Raw genomic sequence first — 24,777 nt, 5'->3', positions numbered from 1 at the left:
GTTTATTTTTTTATCATCCAGAGCGGTTTTAAGAATGATATTATCAACAACTACTTGTATTAAAGCATTGCACTGTATGAGAGAAGCAAACATTACAGCACAATGCACATCCTAGCCGCACTTTAAAACTTCACGACGTCTGTTACTGTTATTTTTTAATGAGCCTTTTTTTCCGTGCACGAAATGCCAGCTCCATTAGCAATGTTACCATAGTCGCGTGCAAGCTAGGCACAATGCATAGACTCCGTACTTTACGGGTTAGATTTGACACATTTTTTGCACACTATAGCTGCAAATATAACTTAACTGAAATCTAAGGTTCGACGAAATCTCTGCCAGTACTGGCTACCGCAGTGTTCCACAGTTACTAAAGGTGGTACGTTCTCATGCCCGACCACCTTTGACACCTCTGCAGTAGCCCATTTCAGTGAAGGAGTTTAGTTGCAGCCCAAAAGCATATATTGACTCGACAACCGCTTTTGTCTCATACGGACTTTTCTGAAGAGGAAGTTGCGTTTCCGGGGTCTCATATTATCAAGAGCTTTCGATGCTTCGCCAAACAACTTCCTTGTGCCCCTTTTCGCAAGATTTGGTCTTCGCACTACGCGGCAGTTCTTGCAGTACATGGCTGGGTTAACGACTGAAAAGTCGCTCATAAAGCAGAGGGCGTAGATCTGTGCTGTGTGTCGGGTGAGGTAAAGCCTTCCATGTTACGTCTGATCAAGCTCTGAGCAAAAGCGCTCCATCTGATAATACGAACATCGCGAAGGTTTACTGAAACCATTCGCTCCGAGTTAGCATTTGTTATGGAAAACTCTTGCTATAGAAACAAGGTGCCAAACCTCGCCGGCCGTATAGAATAGGGTTCTGTATGCAAACTGGTACTGGAACAAGCGACTCACTGGGAACGCCTCCAAGCAACGCTTACTGTTGTGAAGCTTTCACTGTTGAATGTGAGTTTTTTTGCTCTTAGCACTTCTGTTTTGTGATTCCTTCGTTCCTCTTTTTGCTTTTCAAGTGTTCTTGGGGGGGGGGGGGGGAGCTAATTCATGAGCAGACCATGCTAAAAAAGCGTAAATATCAACAGCTTTGCTGAAACGCTGGGAGGGCGAGTTGTATTATAAAGTAAGTACTTTGTGTCTAGGACCATAGCGCGAGTAAAGATGTTATATTCTTTGCAGGTGAAAATGAGCGAAGATAGGGAGGAGATCAGTGTTCAGTACGTGAGGAAAGATTGTTCCGTGAAGCTCCTGGAGAGGTCTGCTAATCAAGCAGGTGTACCGGAGCCACGAAAACATCAGAAAAAGCACAACTGCCGCAAGAAAACGTTGCTGGTTGTGAAGATTGTGTTGCCCGTATGCCTGATTATAGCGGGTCCTGCATTGACTTTCTTCTGGCTTCGGCATGTGGAGAAGGTATGCTAAAATGTTTTTATTTGCATGCATTAATCAGCTGCTCTTGCCTCACTAGAAAACTCAGGAGCCGCCTTAAAAATTGAGATGTTCAATTGTTGCATAACAATACCAATGAACTGGTTTGCCTCTCCCGCTTTATCTTGACAAGATCTATAACCTCGAATGTTGAGTAATATCTACAATCTGCACTCTGATAATTATATTATTTTAATAGGAAAGAAATGCCAAAATTCTGAACACAAACAAACATTTACAAAATTTTTCTCCGCGTGGATTCGTGGAAAAGATAATCAATATTTCATTGCCTCGTTAGCGAGTCAGTTGCTGCTCACTTCAACACGTCAAGCATCGCAATTCTTCAAAACTCTACGTTTTAAATTGATAAGCTTTACCTCACCGGGGAGAAATAACTTTTCTTTCCGGGAAACTGCCTCCCGTAAACTTTCTCATTGCGCGCATGTAACTCACTATCACTGACGCTTCCTTATCAACTAGTCTGCTCGTACTCCCTATTTCGAGCACATTTTAGTCACTTAAAGAAACACAAATTTCAGCAAGCTCTCCCTAATCGTCACTTGAAAGAGAACACTCAAGTTGATTTCTTTGATATACAGTTAATATCGAAATTGCTCTTACTTTTTTAGGTGGCGTTTCCTGGCGAGCACGCTTCGCTTTACAGTGAGTAGCCCGCTCATTTGGTCTTCATAGAACATTTTAGGTTGTGGCTATTAGGGTGATTTAAAAAACTACATTACCAGAATCATGGCAAAAACGGGCAATGGCTGAAAAAGTAACTTCTGGACTGAAATTTTTTATTGACCTCATTTAAATCACACTGCTTCAGCTAAAAAACTTAATGATTTGATGCGCATAACGAATATTATTCGCTGATTAGTAACCAAGCAAACTGAAGTTGATGTAGCAGAAATCTAGAGAATATGAACGTTTAATATAGGTCTGCAAGAATTTAAAACCTCATTTTCAAATTACTTCTTTTGGTTTCGAGAAGAATTGCATAAAACAATTCCGTAGAGCCCAAACAGATTTCCGTACACTGAGTGTAAATGGTGTCTATTTGGCGAGTCTGTATTCGTCTGCAGAGTGCGAAGCATGTAGATAGAATCTTGACACAGAAAGAAAGCCTGTATAGGTGGTCCGATATCAATGCACGTTGATTATAACGGGTGATTGCCATCTTTCAGCAGCCACCCATTCGCTTCTGTGCCGCACTTTCTTTATCCATAGCGGTTGAAGGGTCCTCCATAAGACTTTGCTTGGCTCCGAAATCACTTCAGTTTTTCGAGGCTTCTTTCAGCTATCAATGGACCAGTCTAATCTCACTTCCCTCTCTTCACTAGACGCCAACATACCCGTTAGAGGGAAGAGGGGGTGAAAACATGCATTGCATTTGCAGCGGACCGGAGGAATGCTTGGATCAGCCCGTAAGGGACCAGTCCCTACAAGCACTAGGTGGAGGTCCCTAGTTTGCGAACCCAGTAGCGTGGGCCACCTCCCACGCGCTCCATTAAGACTTTTAGGGCCTGCAAGTCATGGCAGCCGAGCAGGGCCGGCTTTGTCTTCTTGATCAGCCCATATTGTTATCTTGAACATGCGCCCTTTTTCATCATTCAGTAGCAGCCTCTACTCAAGTTACGTTCGCATGTAACATTTATATGACTTGAGGGGACATTTGGTAATATCATATGAAAACTTTATTCTCCTACCTCCTAATTTCAGATGAAATCAAATCAAATCATTATTCAGCATTCTTCCGCGTATAACAAAAGGAATGCTGTGACAAGAGCTAAAAGCTGCTACAAGCAGCTTGACGAGGCCCTTGCCCCTGTTTGATTGGCAGCACGAAGGTTTTGCACTCACGGTAAATACATATTGTTTGCATATATCTGTTGAATCTCACAGAAAAACGCAAGACAAATGTATACGCGTACAATAGCATCCCACGTACAGAACAACATGTTTGTAAACATATACAGCAAAAGAAAAAGAAAAAAACGCATTTCCGGTCCAATTTAGACCATTCTCACTCAGGACGTAGACATATTGAAGAACCATACAAACCTAACACAAAAACAAGTATGCTGCAAGATAAGAGAAGACGTTTACATTGCAAAATTTTTCTTTTCTTTTTTTAAATCTGGAGACCATCGTTCATCATTAAACATTCTTTCCATTGTTTTCTAGTCATGGGGCTTGGGTCTATATGTCTCTTTTCAAGGCCGTTTAGCAGGAACGGTACACGAAATTTCAACCTTTTAAAACCATTATTGGTTCGGGAAAATATCAAGAGAGAGAGAGGGTTTATTGATAGGAAAGGCAGAGAGGAGCGAAAATATCAAATCCCATATTTCTCTTTGCCTTACCCTGCACAGCAGCTGCAAGGAGTTTTTGAGGCGGCTTATACGAAGAAAATGCTCATTTGTGTGTGTTTAAGCTGTTCTTGCATTTTTAGAAAAGTTTAAATATGTATGCAAGCCGTACAGTAGGGGCATTAAGTGATTGAAACAAATGCCGCGTATGGGCATCGTATGGGGCATTTGCAACATGGCGGATAGCTTTTTTCTGTATTAAACGTACTTTGTGAATGCTTGTTCGAAATGTCGTCCACCAAACAAGGTTACGGTAGTTTATATGCGGGAGGAATGAGGCATTAGTAGCTTGAGTTTTGGTAGAATCACCTGTCGCAATCTACAAATGATTTCACATGCCCTCCATACCTTCTTAGCTACAGGGTCAACATGAGCGTCCCATGCTAAAATTTTCGCTAAAAAGGACTCCTAGTGTTTTAACCTGTTTCGAGAGCTCTACTTTATAATTGTCAAAATAGATATCCAGGCAATCTTTTATTTGCTTTTTCACCGGCGAAAAAAAAATACATTTGATTTTCGCTGCGTTTATTTTTAAGGAATTTACAGTGCTCCATTGAAACAATCTATCAAGGGTAGTATTAGCTAAGCTTGCGAGTTTGTTAATCTTCTTGGATTGAAAGGAAATGCTGGTATCATCTGCATTGATAACAAAATATGCTCGATCACTAATGCTTTTTTAAATCAATAATATAAAGATTGAATAAGATCGGTTCCAGTATACTGCCCATCGGAACCCCTGCCTTCACAGGAAGCAAAGACGAGTATTCACCTGTAATAGCGACGCAATGTTTTCTTTGTTCTAGATATGACTTTAGTAATGCTAGAGGCATTCCTTGAAATTTATAATGTGCCAATTTGCATAAAAAAGTAATATGATTAATCCTGTAGATGGCATTCTAAAAGTCTACAAATATGCCAAGGGTTAACATTCTTCAAATCTATCAAGTATGTACTCTTTTTGCGTCTAGAGAGCCAGTTCGGTTCACACCTGCTTTCGAAAACCGTACTGCTGAGACGTTATAACAGAAAACTATTACAAAACGTTGTCGCTCGATTAAAAATAAATTTTTCTAGACCTTTTGAAATAACAAATATTGCTACTGGTCGGTGATTGCATAAATTGCACAACACCGAAACCTTTGCCAGCTTCATTTTGTCTGTAAAAACACCCGTAGACAAACAAGTATTAAACAGATGGGTGAAAACTGGTACCAGGAGATTGAGTACAAACTTAAAACGTCCAATTTGAATTCCATCTATATCACGAGCTTTACTATTTTTTAGTGATAAAAATACTAAGAATACTTCCTCCGGAGATGCCAGCTCAAAAAAAGCACCGTTTGTAATCTGCGTGTCCAGAAAGCTCGTGGCAGTTTCATCGTGGACACTGTCAACCAGATTTATGAAACATTCATTAAACTTGTTCGCCAAATTTTGTCCTTTAAATGCTTCATTATTAACTAGTATTTCAAGTTCTTCATTTTGGCGGCTTCCCCTTTGTATAAGTTCGCTCGATTTGCGCCAGATTTAATTACCACAAGCGCCCGGTTCCCCAAGAGGTTTTCAAGATAGCTATTTTTAGCATTCCTTTAAAACTTTGTCACGAAGTTTCTGGGTTTTCTTTTTGTAAGCAAGAAAGTCTGCGCGGTTTTTTGTTTGCAGAAATATGGAATACAATGCATTTTTTTTTATCATATTCAGACATTCATCTGTAAGCCAGGGCTTACATATCTTCCTGGACTGCTTTATCATTTTGAACCTAAAACAAGTTCTGTAGGCTTCAGTAAGGATACAAATGAGAGTGTTGTAGGCTTTCTGAGCGTCTATGCATTAATAGACAGGGTTTCAATTTATTTTTTTGGATTTATTCCTAAAAGTAATTTAATGTTCTCGGATTTATCTCTTGAACAATGAATGGGTCAGAATGATTCACAATTTTTTTCATAATTTCGCGTGCTTTACAAAACATACAAGTAGGTAAGTTGACACTCACGGCTGCTGAGACAACACCCGATTGTACCGTTTATTCGATGCTGTTAGTTACGAATAAATCCAGGAGGCTTTCATAAGAGTCGCTGATGCGTTTTGGCTCATTTATAACGTTTTTGCAACCAAAATAATCCAACATTACCTGCAGTTCTCGTGACTGATTTGAGTTTTGCAATAGGTCAATGTAGCAGTCACTCCCAATTGTAATGTGCAGGCTATTTAATGACACAAAACTCAGCACGCTCTCTAGAAAAGCAAGAGATGCGCCCAGTTTACCATCCGGCGGCCGGTACAGTAGAACAAACACAGATTTCTGATACTGTAAGGATAAGGCTCCATAATCTGGCGTTACTATCGATAATTCGGTGAGTAAGCTGCATGGCATGCGCACGGATATAAGTTGCGAAACACCCCCACAACGGCAATGTGATATATTTAAAAAACGTTCGAAAACCAGGCATGCAAAGTTCTTCCCCTACAGATTCGTACCACGTTTCTGTGACCATGATGACGCCAAATTTGAAGCCGAACTCAGCCAGAAACATCATCAGTTCGTCATGCTTGTTCCTAGCCGATTGCGTATTGCAATGCGAGAATGAGATATAGGCACAACCGCCTGGGCAGACAACGTCACCTGGTATAATGATCGGAGTAAAAGGAACGAGAATGACCGCGCCAATAGATAGAAAAGAGCTACATAATCTTTTCGAAGTCGGCTTCACATGTTACGCGTAGCATGCGGGCATTTTCAGTCTTTCGAGCAAATATTTTGCCTCCCCTCGCCCATGCATAGCGCGATTTAATTTCCTTTTTCTCCGCCACAGTCATTCCAAAGTAGCTTCTTTAGTTGAGGGGCCGGTTGCTCATTCACAAACACGGTTTGCTCAGTTTCAAATCTTAGCTCAGTTGTAGTGAGCCTCGTCTTTTGTGCTTTTTCAACAACTGCGTCCTGTTTCGACCACCGGTTAAACACCACAACAATGCTCTGATCCGACCCATCTGTCCCATCCGACCCGCTGTTCCGCACAGGAAGGCGATAGCAAACCTCAATGTACTGCCAATTTATGGGCTCGCTCAGAGCTTCACCTAACTTTCCAAGCACGTTCACAAGGTTCTCGTCTTCTTCAACCGAAATTCCCTCTACTTCAACGTGTTTGTTTCTCGAGTACTGATCCTGAGCTGTTATCCTGAGAGAATGATCATGGACTTGAGCCGTTAATTTCTCCACCTCCTGAGCCAAAAGACCATTCGACACATTTAAAGCTGCATTCTCTTCCTTGAATCTAGCACATTCCTCCTTCATGTCTTCATACTGTTTGTTTATGAATTCCAATGATTCTTTTAGTTCCCTTAACTCCTTCCGGAATTCGCGTCTTAGGTCAGCTATCTCGGTTCCCACTGGGGCAGGTTGCGATTCAAACACAGGCGTACAAAAATTGACAATCAGGCAGAAAAAATGACAGTAAGGCAGCAGGGGCAGCAGAGACAGCAGAGGCAGTACGTCAAAAATTAGCTGAAGTAATAAGAGTTCAGACCTGTGAAGGTAAAGAAAGCACGTTGTGCTCCATGCGCTGCCCGCTGCCAAATGCTTCCAGCAACGGTCGTGGCGTGCTTTTAAGCCAGGCAAAGTAAGCGTGTAACGTGGTTCCACAAAACCGGTCAATTCACCGGCGCCAGGACGACGTCGCTGTATCTTGATGCAGCTGTACAGCAGACACTTCGTCAGTGGTCGAGCGTTTCGCCTGTGAAATGCAAGGTGAAAAAATCACGCTCTCCTCAGTGCGCCGCCCCACCGCAAAATGCTGCCAAATGCTGCCACATAAAATATTTAGTGCAATTATGGCATTACTGTGCCGCATGTAAGAGTTTGTCTGTTATAAAAGGCATGAAAAAATTGACAGACAATTAACACTGCTTACTTGTGTAAATGCGAAACCATTACTGCTTCTGGCTGAGTGTCTTAGGCATAAAATGTATATATGCATTAAAGTTTTTTCTCCGAGTATATGTGTTTGTGTATTGGTTGCGCACCAGACAGGTAACGTTCGGCCCCTCTAGCAGGAAAGCGCCTCACAAGAATGCGCTTATAGCACCGCCCGGAACGCTGTACGACGAACGGTTTCATCATAGTTTACATACTAATGTTTTGGAAGGCATAATATTAAAAGTGCATATCTCTACAATTCAAATCCCAGTCTCCAGCTAGCCTCCAATTTGTTTACCACGTGTAAGCTATATGCAACGAGAAATCATGCGACCCCACCGGAAAGCTTCACGATAAATGATTGCGCCAAGATATTGGTACGAAAGTCGAGAAATCCGGCACAACTTGAAGGTCGGCCAGCGTAGAGCATATATAGACAAACAACATCTATAAGATTGCCTGAAGTGCTGTTCGGCTTGCAGTGTGCGTCATACGTTTCCTTGATTAGATCACCTTTTCTTGTCATCGCTGGGATTTTCTGTACCGTCTGAACCACAGACACGCACACACGCTGCCGGCTTTTTTCGCTATAGGACTACTAATTCTTTCGCATTAATATTTCTGCAGTGCTCGCAGATGTGACAAACCTCACCTTAGAATCGACAGACGGCAGCTCATTCACAGTGACCTGGGAGCCTGCGGAGGGCCTCTTCGACTACTACATGGTTGAGGTGACTAAGAGCAGCGATGAGAATGGCGGCAAAATTCAAACACACCTCGAGGGCTCATGTGCCAAAGGAACCATCATCGGCCCTGATAAGACGCGCATCACATGCAATAGCCAACAAGCTTGCACAAGGGCGAGCTTTACCCTGCGCACCTATAGCAAAGGGCCACCAGAACTTATATCACAGGGATCTTCACTGAGCGGCATTATTATGCCTGGTCAAGGTAAATATTTATACTTATCGTACAGTGATAAAATTTTAATTGCACGAAAGACCAATCTCATGTAAATATGTTAAAGCGCATGGACGTGGCAAGAAAATGTATATTACAATCTCTTCTTGACACTATAACACATATGTGCTATCAGATGTTCAACGTTATGAGCAGACGAAATCAGATGCTGTCGATTTCACTTCGTGCCGTTCAGTTAACGAGAGGTTTCTTTAACGCCAAGGAACAAGGAGCATACTGAGTGCCACAGTGCCTTCATTATATTAAAACGCTGGCGCTACCGATTTATACAACTTTGTCGCTACCTCTAGCTGCCATATGCGGAGAGACCGTATGACTTTGTGTCAGCAGTCACGAGTGCTTTAGCTTCAAACAGGCGCCCACTTTATTGCGCACTGCTTTCTAGGTGGTAAACTAGCGAAACATATATACGGCTTTTAATATTTGGGCTTTGAGGAAGGAAGAAAATAAGGTTCCAGCTTGGACGCTTTAAGTTTCATGCTCGACATGTTGGACAGCGATGCCAAGGCACGCCGGGTATGATCGGCTGCTTAAATCTGGCTGGTGGAGGTGTCGAGCGGAGCCGACTAGGCAGGGAAGTATTTTGCTACCGTTGTGCAAAATTCCAATTGAGTTAAGGTTGGCTCAGAAGGTATGGCCGAGCACACCTCCCTGTCGGGAACTTCACAAGCGAGGTGCAGTCTGAATATTTATATGGACTTAAAATGGCCTCGTTCTACGCTTGAAAGAAAATTGGTGCGTACCGCGGTGTGGCAAACCGAATAGTTGTGCCAAGCATACGACATATGGAGAGTCCCGAGAAGACACATCGCAGTCATCCAGAGGAGCAGGTGCTGGCTGGCTACACATTCAAAGTCATATTTGCAGTTTTTGGAAATTTGCACTTGAAATATTCAGCGCTAACGAAGCGGCTGTCAGGTTTACGACTTCTCTCGAATGCAGACGGGTGAAAAGAACCTTGTTACGCTTTCATTTCCTTTAACAGAGTGGCAAACTTATACCCCTGAAGAAATTGCTCTCAAACTGATCGCACTTGGAGTAGTATTCCCCGCTGGAAAGGCAGCCTTCTGCATCGATATCGCTCGCCTATAGCGGCGATAACACCAGCTTGAACCTACTAATGAATGAAATTGTCGAATCCAAAAAGGAACGCATTCCTTTGATTTAGAAAGATTGATAAGTAGATAAATGGCCAACTTTTGAAGGACTTCCTGTCAAAACAAAAACAAAGATTAGTAACTGCTCCAAATTTTAACATTGGTCTTGGCTTGCTTGCTGTAGTGCATGAGAATTTTTACGAATTTCTAGAATTGACGTGTTCTTTACGACGACTGAAAAGTTGATGCTTCATTAGCCACTGCTTGCAATTTTGTAATGCCAACGTCAACGAGTAGATTAGGCAAGGGCGCATGCATGGCAAGAGGTAGTTCAAGAGGACGGTTTGCCTAGCACCATGCCATTCTACAAATTACTTCATCAAAAACCGGGCAGTGTACATAAAAAGATTGCAAAGCAATCTCTCTATGACTAGGTGATTAGGGTAAACGATTTCAGGTATTTAAGCATCTTCAAAGATCAAGTCTTTTTTCTAGAGAACAACTGACGGTCAGAGATTTATTACCTCTTTTCCTAGCCCCACACCCGCCACGCAACATCACCTATTTTGGAATCGCTCCTTCATTGACGCGCCTGCAGTGGGAACCGCCGGAGGAAACGTCCGGCAGTATCGGAGAATACACAGTGAAACTATGCGAGAACTTCACATCGTGTGACCTACAGGAAAGTCTGAGCGGCTGCATTGAACGCGAAACTCCTGTGACATGGCTGGATTTCAAGAGCACAATGGGCACACCGTATTGCGTTCTGGTCGTAGCCACAACTAAATGCGCGGCAGGCGTCCTCAGGAGCCCCGTAGGGACGTCAGAATTCAGGACGCCTTTGTTTGGTGAGTAAACTTTGCACCGCTGATCGAGACAACAGCATGGTCCTGCTTTAGGAGTCCACTATACAAATAAAAATCAGACTTAAATAGATTTAAATGATGGGACCACTTTTGCCTGAATACAAGATCCTTGTTAATTGAGAAGCTTGAGAAGGCTTAGTTCTTACATTCAGATGGGTACCTGAGTACAATGTTTGCAACAAATTGTGTCAGGCCACCTGTGCGCCATCAGGCTAAAATGAGTTTTGTGCTAAAAATTTTTGAATTACTCTGGGTTGGTTGAGCACTTAGTAAAAATAGCACTGGGCTTGTAAGTTCATTTTCTTGTCTTTACAAGTTTATAGATCTTATTACACCGCAGTCTGAACTCTTCCCGAATCTTCATCTCCTAAAAGCATACTTTTTCTAGTTTCACTGAAGAATTTCGTAGTTCATTCTTTTATTAAAAACATATGTAGTGCACTGCCTGCGTAAAGTGACGAAAAATACTGCTTTTTCTCCTTCTCAATATCTGGCATCCAAAAGGGCTAATAATTTTATCTCGCATTTCTACCGAAATAAAAGGACCTTTGTACCTGAAATTATCTCTAAATTTCTCTTTAGAGCTACCTGACGTCGCACATCTACGCCTGGTTTCCACTGCCGAGAATTCCTTTACTGCTACGTGGAAGAAACCCGAAGTAAGCTTCGACTACTACAGGATTCAAGTCAGCGATGACAGCGGTGATAGAAGCGGTCTAAGTGAGCCACATCAGAACGGCTCCTGTGCAACAGGAACAATTATTCATCCCGATCAAACACAAGTTACGTGCAGTCCCCTCCAGCCGTGCACGAAGGCAAGCTTCACAGTGCGCACCTATGCAAGTGGACCGCCTGAACTTACATCATTGGGAGTCACCCTTCACGACATCTTCATACCCGGTCAAGGTAATTTATTGTCGACTGCCGCATGCAAAGTGTTCTTAGAGAAATCGATTCCTTTGCCTGCTTCAGTTATTGTACCTGCTGTGAACTGTTTCAACAATATAGAGTTTTTAAAATTAGTTTTGATGAAGCAAGGTGATCATTTCCAATCTACGAATGTCATATTATATAAACTCTGAATAGGTTACAGACCACATAGGGATCGAATACATAATATCAACGCATGCATTCTGAAAGCAGGGACTACAACACAAAAAAGCACCAAAAAACTGGAAACAGAGCCACTAAACAAAAACCGCACGGTAAAGGTTAAGTGAATGCCTCAGTCCTCTTGAAAACGACATAGCAAAGAAATATGTCTCCTTGACAAACCGTTCGCTAGAGGACAGGGGCTCCCCGTCGAACTTTGTTCCTTTTGTTTTGTGTGTTCGGAAACCACATCGCCCAGCCCTCTCTAACCAAGAACACTTATGTTCTCTGCCCCATTGATATCGCTCATCTGGCAATACAATGTCGAACACAAAAGCAAATGCAAAAATACCTTGCTCATCCGCTCTATCAGAGAGGCTAAAGGCAGCTAGTAAGGACTGATTAAAGCTCGGAGTTCTACAACCAAGGAAATTGTCCATTCAGTGCTCATGTTGATTTTTAGCAGCATCGTTAGCCAAAATTATTTTTCAATGGGTTATGGCAGATAGATAACTGTCCCTGCGAATTTGCGAACTTGTGGAGGTAGGAAGAAATTTCTAAGATAACATGCAAGTTGCGCAATGTTTACTCTTAGCGCCAGATTATGGAGGAGGAGGACTCAGTTTGACATTTTATTTAACATACCACACACCTGCAATAGCATGTATGCATGATGACTTCAATCTGATATTTGCTATAACCATAAGTGGGCCACGTGAAAGGCTCGAGGTGTAGCGGCCTGCGTGTCTGTAACCCAAATTTTCCCTTAAACTTTCAATGCAAATTCTTCTGTCTGTGCGGCAAGTAGCCACGTGGAATTGATTATCATTCAGTGGGTCAGGGCGCGAACAAACTGATGAACCCACTTTTTGTCGAGCATCTCTTTTGTTCTTGTAGCGTAATTTTTCCACTCCCATTGTTTAGATCCTGAACCCCCCGGCAGCATCACCATAATCGCGACATCACCTTCCCTGACTCGCCTCCAGTGGACGCCGCCGACAAAATTTTCTGGCGGCATCCAATCTTATGCCGTGAAGGTATGCGAGGAGTTCACGTCATTCAACACACAGGCAAGTGTCGCCGGCTGCACTGAGCACCAAACATCGGCGAACTGGCTAGAATTCGCAAGCACCGCAGACACCCCGTACTGTGTTCTGGCTTCAGTAAGCGTTCAGTGCGGCTTCAATGTCCTCTGGAGCAGACCAGCCGTGGAAGAGTTCAGGACCCCCTCATTCGGTAAGGCTTAAGATTTTCAAAGGAGAGATAATTATTCTTCACTCGTATGTTGCTCGAATATTTCCATTTGCTATATTTGCTATTTAAAAATTTTGATCCTTAAAGAACATTCTAAACCTGGGCCACTGCATATGAGTATTCATGAGCTGTGGAATGTGTGTTCATTTCCAAGACGCCCCTTCAAGCTGGAAGCCTTAAATCTTGTGGTTTTCTTATAACATAATATATTATCTTCCTACATATTCACAGCATGCTCCTCAAAGCTGACACAGACTTTATTTTAACCATAACTTCCTTATATCGTGAACCTTCAGTGTGTAAAAAAAAAAAAACTTCATATCTACTTTCTGGCAACATTGCTTATTATTTATCGAGCCATTCGCATCGTTAAATTCAAGGTCCTAAAGCTTCATATTAGCAGTGCACATATTTATGTCCCCCATGTCACTATATTTGCTGTAAAAGAGCACATTTCAGACTGTCTAACGTAATCAGCACGATCTTGCTGCAGTTCTTCCTGACGTCGTAAATCTTCGCCTGGTGTCCACTGCGGCAAACTCCTTCACTGCCAGTTGGGATCGACCTGAAGCACGCTTCGACTACTACACAATTGAAGTTTTGAATGACAAGGACCAGGGAAGCGGCCCCAGTGAACCCCAACGTTTGGGCTCATGTGCCAGCGGCGTCATTATTCATCCTAACCAAACGGTCGTCACCTGCACCCTCCTTGAAGCGTGCGCTAAGGCGACCCTCATAGTGCGAACATTTAGGAGTGGACCACCTGCGCTTACATCGTTGGGGGTTTCTCTCCACGGTATATTCGTCCCTGGAGAAGGTGATCCATGAGCCACATATCATCTGCACGTTTATTTCTAAATGAAGTCGTTTATTAGAACTGTTTTCAAGTATAATTTCTGGCCCTTATTTCAATATTTTTCTTAGAAACTTCTAAAGCATTTTCATTATAAGCTGATGCTTTTCGCCATCGAAAACACATTTCGTTCCTTAGTAAAACCAATTAAAATGTAAAACATTTTTTCTACGCCTCCAATTAAAATGGTGGCGTCAGGAACGAAAACGATACGAGATCACAATTTGTATATAAATGAGGGTTTAGACGTCACTCAAAAGTTTTTTTTCAGTTTCATTATGACACCGCAGTTCACTCGCGAGAATGCATGCTGGTTATGAAAACCGTATTTTTGGCTAGTTTTGATTTCTGTCAAGGTGTTATTTGTTCCGCAAAAAAAATTGCAATTTTGGTCCCTTGATTTAGAGGAAGGACAGAGTTGGTTTCGAGCAATTCCCGATGTTGCACGTCAATTATCAGTGTAAAGAGAGCTGACCCAATATTTTCCCGAAGCGCAGTAGCCGATATAAAAAGTGGTACAATAATACCACACTGCTCCACTCAAGAGAACATGAAGAAATATTGAAAATATATTGGAAATGATATGACGTCGAGGCTCTCCTTGGAACCATTCTTCTCTGCGCGTTGAACCACGGGGAACTTTTTGAAGGCACTGAGCACAGGAAAACAGAATAGACGTTTTCACAGTTGTGGGTTCCAGCTGTTCATTTATTTTGCAAATATAAATGAGATTATAATTTAAACATGGTAAGTTACAGAATAATGTAATCATATTTTTATTTTTCGACGCAGACCCACCCCCACCAAGAGGTCTGACTATGATCAGCAAGTCGCCTTCTTTGTCCAAAATCCAGTGGCTAGCACCAGGGAATGTACCCGGTAATCTCGTTGCTTTCACGGCCAAGGTATGCACCGGATACTTTTCGTGCGACGCCCAGCAAACTGGTAGTGGATGCATGGAGTATGAGACGTCGGACACCTGGGTGGAATTTGAGAGTACGGGAGACACATCGTACTGCGTTCAAGTGAACGCTAGGGTCCGTTGTGGCTTGGACGACATTTCGAGCGTTGCAATGACAGCTGATTTCAGGACAGCGTTGTTTGGTAAGATTTTGCAGATATGCTGCACTCCTGCATACTGATAAGTAAGGGCGCCTCTAGTAGCTCAGCGCAAATTGCCATGGATCTGAAGGTATATGCTGATGATGCAAACTGCCACAGGTTCACAAAACATTAACAGATTTTCACTGACCACTTAAGTGTGAGCTAGGCTTCATACGTTGCTGCCATAAATTGTTACACTTTGTAACATATGGCCTCTGTAAAAGACTTGCCGAGATTCTTCTATACTACAACAAGATCAAGAGCCTGGATCATATAGGGATTGTTGCCTAGGCGGAGAAAAGCGGCGCAAGTCCACTTTCAGTAATATATTGGCCAACTCTGCAGTGCTTCATTACATAATGTATACACAGTAAAGTAACCTAGATGCCAGACAATATTTCGCAAACTTGTCGTCCGCTGTCTCTCTCTTCTACATAGAGATTTTATAGCAGCTTTGGATGACGGCAATGCAATTGTTTCCCCAGAGGGTGTGAAGCACCGAGTGCACCCGCTCACGTGAGCCTGGATTACAATAGGGTGGTACGCTGTATGAACGTAAAACTAAGAAAATATTTTTTGCCAACTAGTGGTGCTATTGAAGGTATCTTTTATAGATTTTGTGTAATTAGTGGACAAAAATGAAAGCATGAAAAGACTGCAATGTTTACTTCACAGCCAAATGCGGGTCAGGTCGTTATGTGAATATGTGGCGGCGACCTTTTTTCGGCATGAAAAGCGATGACTCTAAATATAAAAATAATCACGACTGCGCTCTTGTAAGTACATCCTAGCCCTCTGTGACTTTTTTGAACGAGAAGAAGAGTGCAAGCTGATAGTGTCGAAGTGAGCGGCTCACCTCCTGAATGTTTATCAATGCATTCACACAGAACACGTAACGCACGCCCCGCCGAATCAGGAAAGCGATGGCCACGCCACCAAGAGTATAATGAGGGAAGCTCTTGGGCATTCATCGCATTCAGCTACTAAAAATGCTAATGAAAGTGGTGGGATGACGTACATCAAGATTGTCTCCGTTTCATGTTTTGCTACTATTTTGCAATCTGTCGAAGCGAGTGGCGGCCGCTCAACATTGCATGGTATGCGCGCATGGTTTTATCGCAGAAATCACGACAAATAACGCTGCAATACGGTTGCAGAAAAGCGCAGTTATATCGTAGTACTTCGTTTCTCGTGGCCTTCCTTCAAATAGCAGAGAAAATACCACACAGAAGGCACATCGCTATAGAAATTTTGATCAGTCGTTTCTTATCCACGTTCACAGATTAAAGAAATGTATTCGGCACTACAACGACTACCATTTGAGTGCAACTATTATTATCTAATAACTATACGAGAAAAATTTAAAAGAAACACATTTGGGTCACGCAATGGAAAGCAGCATTTTTTATTCATTGCGGATGTGTGGCGAAGGCAGGTATATATCAGAGGAAGCGACTGTAGTAAAGATTTACGCTAGCGTAGGTCTTAAGCCAATGTTGCGAAACTCGCTCGCTTCACAGACTTACCTTTCACTGACGAGAGAAAATAACAGCGGCACCGTCCATAATAATGTCAGCTCAGCATCAATTACCTCTTTTCTGGTTACCCATACAGCCAGTAGGTCGTAATCTAGTATCCGAATTTTAGGAGCTCCGGGGTTGTATCACCAGTGTCTCGGCGTACGCACGGTTTCTACAATAAACACAAGCTTTCCCCTGACCTGGTGCTCGGCTTATTTAGGGTGAAAGTATTTGTAAATGGTCATGTGAGAACATCTTGAGAAGAGAAAACCATCATGCGCCTTGGTGCTCTTTGGCCCCATGAGCCCTTGCGCCATAAAGATGCACAACCATCAATTTCCTAATTTCAAAATTTCTGTATTTGTTCCCACAGAGCTGCCGGATGTGACCAACTTAACCCTCGTGGCTACAGGGGACAGGTCATTTACTGTACGCTGGGAGCGCCCCGATGTTCTCTTCGACTACTACAGAGTTGAAGTCCTCTCCAATTACAACGAGCAGAGCCCTGGTGGTACCGAATGGCGCCGTGGGAGCTCGTGCGCCGCAGGCTCCATCGTTCACTCTGATCAGACGGAAGTCACATGCAACTTCCTCGAGACCTGTACTAACGTCAGCTTCAGGCTGCAAACCTACCGCAGAGGACCACCGGAACTTGCATCTTCAGGAAATATACTAGAAGGCATCCTCATCACCGCCGAAGGTATTTCCCTCAGGTATACGGAAGAACTATCAGTAAAACATGCTAGGTAAAAACAGATCTACACAAATGTGGTACGGTTTAGACATCACTTTCTGCGACAACGGAAAAAATGGTTCGAATAAATGATACCTGGCACTAATATAAATCCAATTTCGTTACGTAGTTTACTTTTTGGAAGAGTGTCCGGCAGCATATTGTTTCCCTTTTCTAAACGATATCTGCGATCTCCATCTTGAACAAGATGTGTTACGTTCAGAAGATGTGACTGGTAAGAATTACTTGCAGATTCAAAATTCGCGCAATCTGGTAAATACAATTTTTTCGTTTTACTGGTCGGCGTCTCTTTGTTTTGATATCTGGTAAATATAGGCGACAAGGCCCTAAACCTAACATATCTGAAAACATCGCATAATATTAAATTTGAAAAAAGCCATCGCTCCTTAAGAGAAGAAACATGTAATTATAACTTCAAATGCCGTGGGTAAATAAAGAACTAAATGCATTTTCCTGTTCTTGTTTATGCCGAAGCAAAAGAGATGAAGAGCAAGAGCAAGCCCAACACGTGTGCATATAGTGCGTGGTGGGGCACTCGCTGCGTTTTAATGCCATGCATTCATGCCTCGCATTTACAGCGTTTGTGATTTATCCTGCAAGCACGCAGCCGAAAAGTATGCTGCCGCGAAGACTGCATATCTGCCTATATTTCTTATTTGAGGCTGTTAGTAGGTACCGTCATGCATTTCATTGGTTAATTTGTTACTGCGCGGTTAAACTTTTTTTTCTCTGCTGGGCTCACAATGCTTGCTCGAGCTAACTCTTAGCTAAAGCTGAGAGATGCAAAGAAAATGCGGCTTGAATCCAACGGGTATTCCCCGTCACTGGATCCTTCACATGAACAGCATATTCGGTATATCGGTAAGGAACAGTATATCCGCCTACATTTGACTGGCCCGTTTGACTGAGTAACGCTGCCTTCCACCAGCGTATGCCAGAAGTGTTTCCGTGGAGCGTGCCTTTCCCATTTTCAAGCCAAAAAATAAATACTCGGATCTGCCTTTAAAAAAAATTAAATGCGGCATTATTCTGTTCTGCACATACCGCAGTTTAGAACGAATATTTGATATATTTTTGAATTCCTCATAAAAATACACATGTTTAGGTTTTTTTGGCAACTGCAGAAAAAATTATCTGGTAACTGTTGAGGGTACTGCCGTACTTATTCCATTTTCTGCAGGCAACCATTCAGGAACAAATAAGATGCTCTAAAGCAATAAAGACCGAAATAATATTTGATCTCTGACACTTCATGAAAAGTTGCGTTTACGACGTGCTATCGTAAATAAAATAAATCCCTACCTGAAAGCTGTGGACGCCCAAATGGACAACGTTTCATCCAGTCTATATACAACGTGGAATGCATTTCTTAAAAATACTGCAAAAATTATCGACACGAAATTAAACATAAAATCTTAACATTTCAGACCCAGATCCACCAAGGAGCGTCAGCGTAGTCGGCATATCGTCCTCTTTGACCCGTCTGCAGTGGGACCCGCCTACTAAGATCCCCAAAAATATTCTATCATACACGGTGAAGGTTTGTGACGTATTCAGCACATGTGACGGAGTAGAACCTATGACCGGATGCACCGAACGAGAAACCTCGCACACATGGCTCGAGTTTGAGAGCATGCCTGACACCTTATACTGTGCTTTGGTCAGCACTAGTGCCCTATGTCGTGGAGATGTCCTCCGGAGCCGTCCAGTGACAGAGGAATTCAGGACGCCAGTTTTCGGTGAGAAATTTATTTTCTAATAGAATATTTTTTCTTACCCTCTGGCTCCTGCCATGTAATATTTCGTTCTTGTATTTCAAAAAAACTACATATTGCACGGCGTAGCCTTCCTTTCTTAAATACCCATGTGTTTTTAATATTTTTCTAATCTGGGGACATAAATATGAATTACCGGCTCTAATTTTTTGCTACATGAGCATGGCTGCATTCTCTCGCACATCACGCACCAAGGTTGTTACTCTAAAGCGATTTTCGCTCGTATCTTAGAGGAAGAGGCAAAAAAAGGCTAAAAGACTTTAGCACTCAAGTGAAATGCAGCTGTGAACGACACTGTAGGTGTCGTCAAAAACTGGTTTATAATTTCTGGATCAGCATGCAGGGCGTAGCACACATTTATAATAATAGGATATACAATATCTTTAGATTTCCAAGATTTTAAAAGGAAGATCGAAAAACTTGAGTTACGCTGAGTGGGCGCACTTAGAGAGCGCATTAGTATTTTAGGCTTAGATATGATGGACCTTTCAAGATAATGAATGCAAACAAGCCGCTTGCACAGTAGATATAGAGAACACACTCAAAGGTGCGGAGAACTTTCGCATTTTACGTACGATTTTGCATTATGTATCTATCTAATGCTTGTCAACTTGTTCTATTCAGCCTAGATTCTCCCTCTCTTGCGTCAGAGTATGTTGCCTTTTCCGTAAAAAAAATATAGTAACCACCTGATCAATCTTGTGTAAGTTGAACGCATATGTGTTTTGTACGCAGTAGAGTCAGTATATAAAGAGTGAATCTGAGAGAAGCTCACACCACGCGTACCTAAAAAAGAAATGTTATGTCCCTGGTCTGAGACATAATCTAGCGAAGGACGAAAGCATTTTGCAGTGAAAGGAAGATATTGTCTCTTCGATTCTTTTGCATCGCGTTGTCTTGCCGGCTCGTTGACCGCTTCCTCTCCTAGCGAGCCTTTCCATATTCTCGCTTCCTTCCTCTCCTTCGCTTTCTTTCATTTTCTCTTTATAGCCCTCCTAAAACACTTCACGTGCTCAGTCTCTCTTGCTTCACTTCTTACCATATTACTGTTGGTGTTAGAAAGTGAATTTCCCAAAACTGAAAACCTCTCCTGAAGGAAATGGCTTATAATTCTTATGGTTCACGCAGTTCAAACACTGAACGAACACAGAGCTCTCATCTCGCAGAGAAGTTTTATAGTTTATATTGTTACAAGTTGGAAATGCAACACAAAACAACACACGCAGCATGCTACTGCTCTCAACACGAGAATAAACTCATACGAGACGACAGAAAGTACTTCCAGGATTATAATATTCAACAGCCATAGAATATAAATTTCGAACTTTCCAAGAAACTTTAGGCCGCACGCTTTGAAGGTTAACTTTATTGAAGATTTTAACCGAGTAGTTTACACGTGTGGCTTATTTTACAGCTTAAAAGTGGAGCACAGTGCACCAGTGATTTCATTTCTCATTTCTGTAGCCGATCTCTTAATGGAGCTTCTGTAGCTGCGTAGATGAAGAGAGTGGTAATAAAGCAATAGTCTAACACGAGCAATGACTATCTCTTGCCACGCAGTTCAACCTCAAATTTCTTTCGCAGAGATAACGGATGTGTCCAACTTAACTCTAATATCTGCGGCGGACAACTCCTTCACTGTGGCATGGGAGCGCCCCGCCGACCACTTCGACTACTACAGGATAGAGGCAAAAGGCGGCAGCAATGGCGTAGATGAAAGCATCGGAACGCCATACGTCGTATCGTGCGCTAGAGGCACCATTCTTCACCCCGACCAGAACCGAGTTGTATGCAGCTACTTCGATTCCTGCTCGGTCGTGAGCTTCACCGTGCACGCCTACATCAAGGGACCACCTGAAATTACCTCACAAGGAGTAACACTCAGCGACATCTTCATACCTGGTCAAGGTTCGTGGTATCCAAACCCACTTCATTCAGTGGCAGCAAGCAGTAATGCGGCTATCCGGACCCTTTCGAAAGCAGTTCTGGGGTTTGATTTATTAAGTGGGTCGGGAGAAAGAGCATAATTTAGTTTCAAAGAAGCTTTTTTTCTGTCTTCAGTTTTGAGAAGAATAGATTAACATATTATAAATATGGTACAAAATGAATCGTACTCGTTGCGCTTTCTCCACATTCTTTCGTATTCGATGCGCGGTTAAATCACAAAGACACAATACAGCTAAGCAAGCTAGGTTCTCTTTGTTCACAGCACCCCGCCCATAATCTATGGCACGCTTCCAACACATACATGTCTTGTGCAGGGGACGTTAGAGTGTGCAGAGCGCCAGCGAGCTCGTCGCTGAACTCATCTAACGCTGTGCAGAAAAAAACACTGATGTGTTCGAACATTCCACGGGTCACGACATCCCTGCCCGTCAAAAGTTTTGGACTGAGTTGTACAGTCTATGGAGCTAAGGTGCGTTGTGGGTTAGCTAACCCGAAGCAAAAACAAGATTACTAACGAGGGTCCTATTTTTTCTCGTTTGGCTGCGTTTTAATGCGCGCTATTTTGCCCGAAACTCACCCCTGATTATTGTTGATGGCGGTTGCTGTGCATGTGTCTGCCAAAACGTGTGGCCAAGATAGCAACAAGGGCGGGCTACAAAGCATGGCAGTGTGGCATATACTGTGAACGGTGGAAAAACTGACTGACTTTTTTCAAACAAAATATGCAGGATGCTTTTTACCTTCTCTTTACGTTGTTGCCATTCTTTATCCGCGAAACTAGCAATAGTTTTTCTAATTTTGAGCCATTTCCCACCAATATCCAGACGCATTATTTTTTGTGTTTGAAACGGTCATTTTCCACGTTCTTGGTCGCAAACGTGAGACTAGGTATGAAGTGAAAAACTTTGCGTTCAAAACAAGCAATGTGCATTTATTTTTCCAAAGCAAAATTTGTCATAGCTGTCAGTACCATCCGTCAGCACATGCAATGAACCAGAACGGGCAATTTCCTGCACCTAAAGGACGACCTCTTCGATTTCTCGCATCCCACACAATGAGTTTACAAACCAGCGAACAATCACGCAGTGCAGGGTAAAAACGTCTGCACGCTAATATATCTGGTGTTCCAAGCCATTCTGAAAAGTGGAGCACGAAAGCAAAGTTAAATTCCCTGTCTTAATCCCTGTCAGTGCAATTTATATGCATTTTAGGAATGAAGCTCAAGAGGTAGGATACTTACCTCAATGTCTGCTTCAATTATCGCAGTGCTTGATCGAAAATAAACTGATTTCTCACGAACAGCCTGTGCTAAAGTGAATCTTAACAACTACACTCTTTCCAGCTGGATTTGTATGCGCACTGCCATCCTTTCTGCGGCGTCAAACCATGAGCACGTCTTTACTGTCACAAAGAACGCTTGACAGCAAAAAAAAAAACGTAACTTCTCGGTAACATTACTGAGCAATTAATGCCGCGTGAAATACTAAAGCTGTAGCGGTGTGTTTCGATCCCTCGCTGACCTGCGCCCGAAAGCTGTTGTGGTGGGAGGGCTTAACAACCTGCGATTGCCAACGATTACGTGTAGTTGCGATGAACACTGACGCCCGGTATGACACATTCTTGGGTATTTTCAGAAAATGTAGGCAACCGCACGGCGTGGTACCACTGCCTGTCCCGCGCTGCGCATGCAATTGGCCTATTTGATAACAAAAGCGGCTTGTAAAACCCAATGCTATACAAGACATGTGTCACAGGCTAGGTGTACAGTGCTGCTGACAACTTTAAATTTGCTTCGTCATGTAAAACTGAACCGCGTTTGTGACAATGAGCTACATTGTTTCAATTGATAACAATCCCTTAACTTCTACAAATTCACAACTTGTTTCTGTACTGAGCTATATAAGCACATATAGGACCGATTATTTCATCACATTTGTGCAGGAAAGGAGGCCTCGGTCAGGTAGTACGAGAGGTACGTCTGACGCGAATAGTAGAGTTATTAGTTGTCGCTACAAAGTGTGAGAAAATTTGTTGGGTTGTCTGGACGTTCTCTGTTTTGCTAATGCTTCAGGCAATAGCTCTAGGCGCACAAGAGAAGGTACAGTCTTCTCTGCGTGTCTAGAGAGACGAGGTTAGATTCATAGGGAAGAAAAGTTTTGGCTAATATCTTGTGCATTATTGCAGAACCTGAACCACCGAAGAGCATCACCATGGTAGCCCTAGCACCCTCAATAACTCGTCTACAGTGGGAGTCACCGAAGAAACTTCCTGCCAGCGTCGTTTTCTATACGGTGATGATGTGCGAAGACTTCGCATCTTGTAGCGCACAAAAAAACCTGACCGGATGCATCGAGCATGAAACGTTTGCAACTTGGCTGGAAATCGAGACCAGCGTGGACACGAATTACTGTGTTTTGCTGTGGGCGACCACAAGGTGTGGGGCAGACCTCCTCAGAAGCCGCCCAGAGGCAGCAGAATTCAAGACACCAATGTTCGGTGGGTAAGCTGTGCACGTTACGGGGAGAGAATATAATTTGTCCGCTTGCGATAATCAAGCTTTCGAAATAGCGCAGGCAGACTTTGTGTTTAAAGTAGAAAGTGTTTGATAGTATCCAGAAAAAGCCGGGTGTGGTTAAAGTAGAAAGTGTTTGATAGTATTCATAAAAATCCCGGTTGTAAATTGCTTTATAATGAATTCCATGACTTGCTCTATATTCGAGTGAAGCAAGTCTACTCTTGCTTTTAAAGGAGACGCAGAATGAACAATCACTTACGGAGCAGAGTTTTAGGGCAGCTGTCATTCTTGATATATCTAGCAGCAGCGGCAATACGAAGGCGGACAAAAACACAAAATTACAGTTGTTTGCGTTTTTTGGTCCATCTGTCTGTTGTGCCGCAGCAAGGTAATTTAAAACTGAACAGTGCTGTAACACCATTTTATGGTGCACGATATTCTAAAATGCACACTGCTATGTTCTTGCTAAAAAGGCACCTTTTCGAAGTGAACCTTTGGGATGCAACCGTCTACTGCTTCTTATCCACGAAATATGTCACGATTGAGTTCTTAGCATTTGGTATCACTTATTTGTTTTTGGTTTCTTCGCGATATGAAGAAATGGACCGCTGCAGTTCTTGCATATATTCCAATAGAAATTTGATAATCACCTGCGCCTTGCTATATTCGGGCAGCGGCTGTGATAAAAAAAAACAGCACCAGTTGAAAAAACGGGACTGCGCGATTGTCTACAGTCATTGGACTTTTGCTGTCGCAGTGCTCCCCGACGTCACCAATCTGAGACTTGAAAGCGCTGGAGACCACTCCTTTACTGCGACCTGGCAGCGGCCCAAGGCCCTCTTCGACTACTACATGATTGAACTGGCCTCAGAAACCGATGGTGGAAGCAGCCTGCGAAAGCCGAAACAAGTAGGATCGTGTGCGAGTGGCACGATTGTGCACCCTAATCATACTAGAGTAACCTGTAACCTGCTGGAAGCTTGCAGCGAGGCAAGCTTGACAGTGCGCACCTACAGCCGAGGACCGCCCGAACTTTTCTCTTTGGGTGTTACTCTGCACAACGTATTCATTCCTGGCAAAGGTACTTGCATGGACATGTTGCGGTTATTTAGCTTTTGTCATGTGCAGAGCTGACATAAACAGCACATGAGACAGAAGAGAGTAGAAGAAAATGGCGTCAGACTCGGCAGCGCTAGCTAAAATGCCTACATCAGGTCGCATTTTCCCATACCATTCACCTCTCGTGAACACAGAAGCGGGTACAGTATCAGATATTTTTAATATCACTTAGTAATAGAAATTTC

At 42.9% G+C, this 24,777-nt stretch overlaps 1 protein-coding gene across 1 annotated transcript; it reads left to right on the top strand.

The window, feature by feature from the left end:
- The first annotated feature begins 636 nt into the window (after positions 1 to 636).
- On the top strand, positions 637 to 24,656 carry LOC144103951 (fibronectin-like). Its single transcript, XM_077636675.1, has 14 exons — positions 637 to 953; positions 1,182 to 1,415; positions 2,060 to 2,093; positions 8,343 to 8,666; positions 10,330 to 10,641; positions 11,242 to 11,565; positions 12,676 to 12,987; positions 13,499 to 13,822; positions 14,651 to 14,962; positions 16,856 to 17,182; positions 18,664 to 18,975; positions 20,596 to 20,919; positions 23,143 to 23,454; positions 24,231 to 24,656. Exons 2-14 carry the CDS (start codon positions 1,188 to 1,190, stop codon positions 24,605 to 24,607), a joined length of 3,822 nt encoding a protein of 1,273 aa, XP_077492801.1. The 5' UTR covers positions 637 to 953; positions 1,182 to 1,187; the 3' UTR covers positions 24,608 to 24,656.
- The last annotated feature ends 121 nt before the right edge of the window (positions 24,657 to 24,777 follow it).

The sequence above is a fragment of the Amblyomma americanum genome, chromosome 9 (assembly GCF_052857255.1).
Source record: "Amblyomma americanum isolate KBUSLIRL-KWMA chromosome 9, ASM5285725v1, whole genome shotgun sequence".
Classification (NCBI taxonomy): Eukaryota; Metazoa; Arthropoda; class Arachnida; order Ixodida; family Ixodidae; genus Amblyomma; species Amblyomma americanum.
This window is presented reverse-complemented; position numbering and strand designations above follow the sequence as displayed.

Excerpts from the sequence above, each read along its gene's own strand:
- LOC144103951 (XM_077636675.1), top strand. The coding sequence starts at position 1,188 with ATGAGCGAAGATAGGGAGGAGATCAGTGTTCAGTACGTGAGGAAAGAT. Across the intron at positions 1,416-2,059 it reads GGCTTCGGCATGTGGAGAAG|GTGGCGTTTCCTGGCGAGCA; the intron begins GTATGCTAAAAT and ends TTACTTTTTTAG. Across the intron at positions 10,642-11,241 it reads ATTCAGGACGCCTTTGTTTG|AGCTACCTGACGTCGCACAT; the intron begins GTGAGTAAACTT and ends ATTTCTCTTTAG.